This window comes from Myotis davidii, unplaced genomic scaffold (assembly GCF_000327345.1).
Source record: "Myotis davidii unplaced genomic scaffold, ASM32734v1 scaffold646, whole genome shotgun sequence".
NCBI classification, from domain to species: domain Eukaryota; kingdom Metazoa; phylum Chordata; class Mammalia; order Chiroptera; family Vespertilionidae; genus Myotis; species Myotis davidii.
In genome coordinates, this window is record NW_006296801.1 from 205910 (window position 1) to 212468 (window position 6559).

The 6559-nt window shown below is 40.6% G+C and overlaps 1 protein-coding gene across 1 annotated transcript in view; it reads left to right on the top strand.

Annotated features, from left to right (window-relative positions):
• The window catches only part of AQP11 (aquaporin 11), a gene marked incomplete at its 5' end in the record, with an annotated part of 13023 nt that extends 11132 nt beyond the window's left edge, over positions 1–1891 (top strand). Inside the window, one exon of the mRNA XM_006772522.2 lies at positions 531–1891. Coding sequence (XP_006772585.1) covers positions 531–610 — 80 coding nt within the window. The remainder of the gene's footprint in view (positions 1–530) is intronic.
• Positions 1892–6559: the final 4668 nt, after the last annotated feature.

Genomic DNA, 6559 nt, shown 5'->3' on the forward strand with positions numbered 1-6559 from the left:
GCCTCAGTATGCTGTTCTTTTTCCTTCTAGTTGAAGAATTTTCCCTCAGCCAGCTTTCCTGTGGTTCTGGGTGATGTCCGTTCCGTCTTTTAATTGTATTTTTGAAGTGGTTGTTCGAGGCAGCAAACTCCGGCGTTAACCTATGCCGCCATCTTGGTTCCCAATCTCCAGTGTTGCCATTTTAAAGAGCAAATGGAGACCCAAGTCCAGAGGTTCTCGCTCAGCAAGTCAGTAATGGAGTCAGAACTAGAACTCCAACTATTCAGGTTTGGTTTATCCTCTATGTTTAGATCTTACTGGTTTTACCAAGTACATATTGTTTTTAAGGGTTCATGGTTGAAGAAGAATAATGCAAGAATATTAGATTTAGAAATGATCTACATTTTATGTATAATTGATGTAGCTAATTCTTTTAAACATTGCTTTCCAATCTCTTGGTATGTAATTGTACATATAATCTTAAGTTATACCTACTTGTTGATTATGAATTTTAGAGATTTGTTTTTATTTTATTGTGTTTTATCTTCCAGGTATATTGTTGATGATTTTGACATTCAGCTTGTTCCTTCCATGGCTGTATAACAACCATACAACTAACAAGAAGGAGTAACTGTTCCAAAAGACTCAGACTAAGTCACAAGACAGTCTAGTTGGACGTTATAAAGACTTTGTCTCCTCAGATTCAGCACACTGGCTGCACTGGATTCATCAATGTCACTTCCTTTGAGGAAGCTGCCTTAGTTTTCATCACTGGGACTTAAAAAATTACCATGAAAATGAGGCATCCTGTATTTCTCAGTTAAGACTTGTTCTTTTGAGTGTGTATTAAATGCTGCTAGCAGAGACTCACTACATTAACTATAAATCAAGTGATAATTGTTCATTTTGGTGAGGAAAAAAAAATGAGTACAGGGTGAGAAAGCAAGGGAAGGTGATGGGAGGCCCAAAGAAAGTGTGTATATCAAGTGTCTCCTGAATGAACAGGATTTTAACCACAGTACCAGTCATGCTCTCAGACCTGGAGAGGATACTTTTCAGCCAGTACCTCACACAGTGATACCCAGTGTCATCTTTCAATAGGAAAGTTGCTTTTGGAAGCAGATTATATACCCACTCATATTCCCAGGGTTTCCTAAATTTTAAGTATATTCTAATCTAAACTATTTTCTCTAAACAGAGAAAGCAGCTCACTAGCTTTAGGCAAGTTGTTATTCTTTAATAGTATACTGTATGACACAAAGCACCCATACAAAGTCAAGATGTAACCTTTTCACACTCTCATTTGATCCTAATCAAAGTAGGTAGGGCATGTATTTTTAATCTGTTTTACAGATAAGGAAACTAAGTCTAGGGAGTGTTGCGGCCCTGCCCAAGTTCAAATACAGTCAAACACCATCTTGAGGACTTCTACTTTAATACAAAAAATATTCTCAGTCATCAGTATGACTAAAGGAAAATGAAGATTTTGAAGAAACATTAAATATTTTATAACAGTAAAATTTGTTTAGGAATTAACTAGCCTTTTTTTTTTTTTTAAGGCTTAAAGAACCTTCAAAATTTCCCCTATTTCTTTTATTGTATGAGGTCTACTTTAATGGAAGTTCTGGCCATAAAAGGTTAGGTGTGTTTCTCTTCAAAAGCAATTCCGTTATCAGGGTTAGAACTGAAGTAAACAAATATGGGGTGAAATAAAATCTGTTTGAGCAGTAATCAATTAGGCAAGTGACAAACTGCCAGGTACTTCAAGTGCTGCTTGGTGATCAGCTTGTACAGTCCCTCTTTACACCTGCAGACTGAACTATGGCAAGGCAGCCAGCCAGCCAGTTTGACAACCGTGGACTCACACACCTTAGTAGCTTTTTTTTTTTTTAAATATATTTCTTTACTGATTTCAGAGAGGAAGGGAGGAGAAAGAGATAGAAACATCGATGATGAGAAACACTGAACGGCTGCCTCTGCACGCCCCCTACGGGGGATCCAGCTCGCAACGCAGGCATGTGCCCTTGGCTGGAATCAAACCTGGGACCCTTCAGTCCGCAGGCCGACGCTCTATCCACTGAGCCAAGCTGGCCAGGGCACCTTAGTAGTTTCTATTTTATTTTTTAAATATATTTTATTGATTTTTTTTTTACAGAGAAGAAGGGAGAGTGATAGTTAGAAACATCGATGTGAGAGAAACATCAATCAGCTGCCTCCTGCACACCTCCAGCTGGGGATATGCCGGCAACCAGGGTACATGCCCTTGGCTGGAATCGAACCTGGGACCCTTCAGTCCCCAGGCCGACGCTCTATCCACTGAGCCAAACTGGTTAGGGCAGTAGTTTCTATTTTAAAAGCAGAGTTCATAAAATTGTGACAATGGCTAAATTCAGTCTCTGACATTTTGTTTTGTTGTTAATCCTCACCCAAGGATCTTTTTCCATTGATTTTTAGAGAGTGGAAGGGAGAGGGTGAGACAGAAACATCAACGTGAGCTGGGGAGGGAGCCTGCAACCTAGTTACATGCCTCTGACAGAAATTAAACCCAGGTCCCTTCAATTTGTGAACTTGTGCTTTATCCACTGAGCCAAAACAGCCAAAGCATGACACAGTTTATTTGGCCTGCACAGTATTTAAAAACAACACACACACACAGCTAGTATTTTAAGTCTTTTTCACATAAAAATCCAGTTTCCTCTTGCAAAATATCAAAATATCTGGCAATACTAGGCCTGAATTTTGCTCCCTATAAAAAACATGCCATCAGATAGGGCTTCTGCTACCAGCGTACTTCTTACTGCAGTTATCTACTGTACAGTCCCAATTCCCCATTGTTCCTTTAAGAACTTAGTTCCTGTCTTACTCTCTCTACAATACTACTCCAGTATATTTCTTGTGATTTCAATGCCCATACAGATGATGCTTACAGTGTCTTGCCTCTCAGTATGTCGGCTGAACTGAAAGACTCAATAGTTTTTCCTATTCTGTCTCAGCTACAACTTTGGTCATAACCTTGAATTGGTCATTAGCAATAACTCAGACTCTTCTATGATCTCAACACCCCACTCTCCAACACTAACACCTCTTTCCAGCTTGAGGACCCTATTTCCAATGATTCCTTGACCTTCATGGGGAGCTTTTGTTCATTGCTACCACCCCCTTTTCACATCTCTCACTCCTCTCAAGTTTTCTCTTAAGTATGTATGTTCCCCCACGTCGCACGTGGTTCAGGGTTCAGGATCTGGAAGAGGGCCGCACACAAATGAAAGAGACGAGACAAGAAATAATTTGGGAATTGGGGGGGCCAGGCGAGAGCCCATGCCAAGAGGATGGACTCCGCTTGTGCTCAGGCCTCACCATCTTTTTATTCAGTTTGGGATCCACCCATAGCCCATAGGCAGGCAAGTTCCAGTAAAAGACAGAATATCTTATCAGTAAGGATTTACATGACTATCTGGTGGGGAATTTGCTTCAGCTACCATTGTCTGGACTAAACAGTGGGTGCATAGCTCTGACCTTTGCCAGGGCTTCAAGGGTCACCAGCCTTCCTGGCTCCTTGTCTACACCTCTCTGCTAGAGAAGACTAGAGGCGGTTTCCCACGCTTAAGCAGCTTAAGTTACACACTTGCATACCATTTTAACTTGCTTGTTTCTTTATCTCTTCATCATCCTCACATGGCTTAACCACAACTTGATTAAATCTGCTTATTCCATGCCTGCACCTGAACAGTCCTTTCAAAGAATTTTTCTGTAAAGGGAAGAAAATGTGGGCAGTAGCTAAAGGAGAAAGTTGGGTCAAGAGATTTTTTTTTTAACAGGAAAGATATCAGCTTGTTTATATGCTGACCAGAATGGTGCAGTAGAAAGAAAATAACTGATGATGTAGGAGAGGAAGGGGAGATTTAGTGAAGACAGAATCAAATACACAATAGAAGGGGTTGGCTTCAACCAGAGGCATAGACAGCTCTTCATAGTAACAGGAGAAAAAGTAACATATTGGCACAAGAAGAGTTAGGTAAGTAGATGTGGTGGTGGGAGTTTGAAGTTCTTCAATTTTCCTCTTCCCAATTTCTCTAAAAGCATTCTAATCAGGCCTTCAATTCCAACATTCCACTGAAACTCTTGCCAAGAATTTCCATGTTGTTAAATGGAACTCTCATCCTTCCTATCAGTATTTGATACAATTAATTTCTGTCTCCTGAAAACACTTGTTTCAGAAAATCATTTTCTCAAGTTTCTTTAGATAGTTCTTCCTCCTTTCCCCAAACTACATGATAGTCTCCCAGGGCTCACTTCTCTGAGCTCTTTTCTATTTATACTTACTGCCTTAGTAATTTTATCCAGTCCTGTGGCCTTATAGCAGCATCTACATCCTAATGACTGCCAAATTTGTATCTCTAGCTTATATAACTCGACTCATATTCATCTGTATATATGACATTTCTCTTTGGCTAGTAACTTAATTCAAACTGCATAGTTTATCCAATCTATTGATGGGGTATTCTAGTCATTCACTTCAAAAAAATTTTTTTTAATTGATTTGAGAGACAAACATTGATCTGCTGTTCCACTCATCCATGCATTCACTGGTTGCTTCTTATAAGTGCCCTGACCAGAGATCGAACCTGCAACCTTGGCGTATTAGGACAATGCTCTCACCAACTGAGCTACCAGGACAGGGCCTCGTTATTCACTATTAAAGCAATGCTTCGATAAACATTCTTGTGCACACCTCCTGTGTACATGTGTTTTTCTAGGAAGGTAGGCTTTCATAATGTTCATTATGGCCTAGTTTGGTCCAAGCCTCCACCTACTTCCTATTTCCCAGATGACTGCAGTAACTTCCTGTTTCTACTCCTGAGCGATCCTATCAATATATGACACAGCTTCTTATTTCTGACATAAACACATGTATTCCTCCAGTTAACTATTATAAAACTGTAGGAAATGGGTGTTAATGTGTTGGGGAAAACTGCATATCAACCAATGGGACTTCTGGGTTCTACTGACATCACTGCCCTATTTAGCAATTAGTTGTGAACTAGTTCACATTATTTAAAAAACATGCTATAACAAAACTGTACTTGAATGCTAGGGCTAGAATAACTACAATTTAAATAATCCTACATGGTGAATAAGTTTCCTTGCTTCTAAATGGCATACAAGATTCCACAACTTCTTGTGGAAATATATATTTTTTAAATGTATTTTTATTAATTTCAGAGACAAAAAGAGAGGGAGATAGAAATATCAATGATGAGAGAGAATCATTGACCAGCTGCCTTCCTGCATGCTCCCTACTGGGAATCGAACCCAGGACCCTTCAGTCCACAGGCCAATGCTCTATCCACTATGCCAAACAAGCTAGGACTATAGCAGGTTCTTAACTAGAATCTTTGCCTTTAGTCTTCCTCCTTGACATTCTAAGTTGGCCAGACTTGTATCCTAATCTACCACTTCAGTCCCTCACACAAAAAACTGCAATGGCTCCCATAATAAACCCCACCTCCCCAGCCCCCATCACAGCACTTAATACTCTGCCTATTTCCTAGCTTGAACACCTTGAAGTACCTAATCTTTTTTTAAAAATATATTTTATTGATTTTTTACAGAGAGCAAGGGAGAGGGATAGAGAGTTAGAAACATCAATGAGAGAGAAACATTTATCAGCTGCCTCCTGCACACTCCCCACTGGGGATGTGCCCGCAACCAAGGTACATGCCCTTGACTGGAATCGAACCTGGGACCCTTGCGTCCTCAGGCTGACGCTCTATCCACTAAGCCAAACCGGTCAGGGAGAAGCACCTATATCTTAATCTGTGTACTCACCACCAAAGAACAGGCACTCAAAATGTATCTTTTGTTTAAATGAATTAAAAACTCCCTATCAATCCAAAATACTTCCCATTCCTTCACAATTTCCTCCTACTGTAGCTAGTCAATCTTCTCGATATACACTGGTTACCCCGTCATAGTTATACTAAAGTCCACGATTACTCTAGCCTCTGAGCCATTCTTTTACCATCAAAGGTGACAATCTCAAACTGCAAAATCACCTCTGAAAAGATTGAAAAACAAGCAAATTTCAAATGTCCAAATGTTAATTCCATAACTTAGAGACTAGTTAACAGAAATGTGCATGTTGCCCTGGCCGGTGTGGCTTAGTTGGTTGAGCATCATCTGTGCACCAAGGGGTCTCAGGTTTGGTTCAATTCCCAGTCGGGGCACATGCCCAGGTTGCAGGTTTAGTCCCAGTCAGGGTGCAGCCAGGAGGCAACCAGTCAATGTTTCCTTCTCTCCCCCTCTCCTTTCCTCTCTCTAAAATTAAAATATCCTATCTAATAAAAGAGAAACATGGAAATTGGCGTATGACTGCTACCCTTCCCATTGGCTAATCAGCGAGATATGCAAATTAACTGCTAGCCAAGATGGCGGCCAGCAGCCAGGCAGCTTGAAACTAACATGAGCCTTGCTTGCCTCAGTGATGGAGGAAACCAACGTTCCCTGCCTGCGGCTGCAGGCCTCTGAGCCTGCAGTTTAAGGAACATTGTAACAAATACTGTGTGCTGTGGGGTCCAGC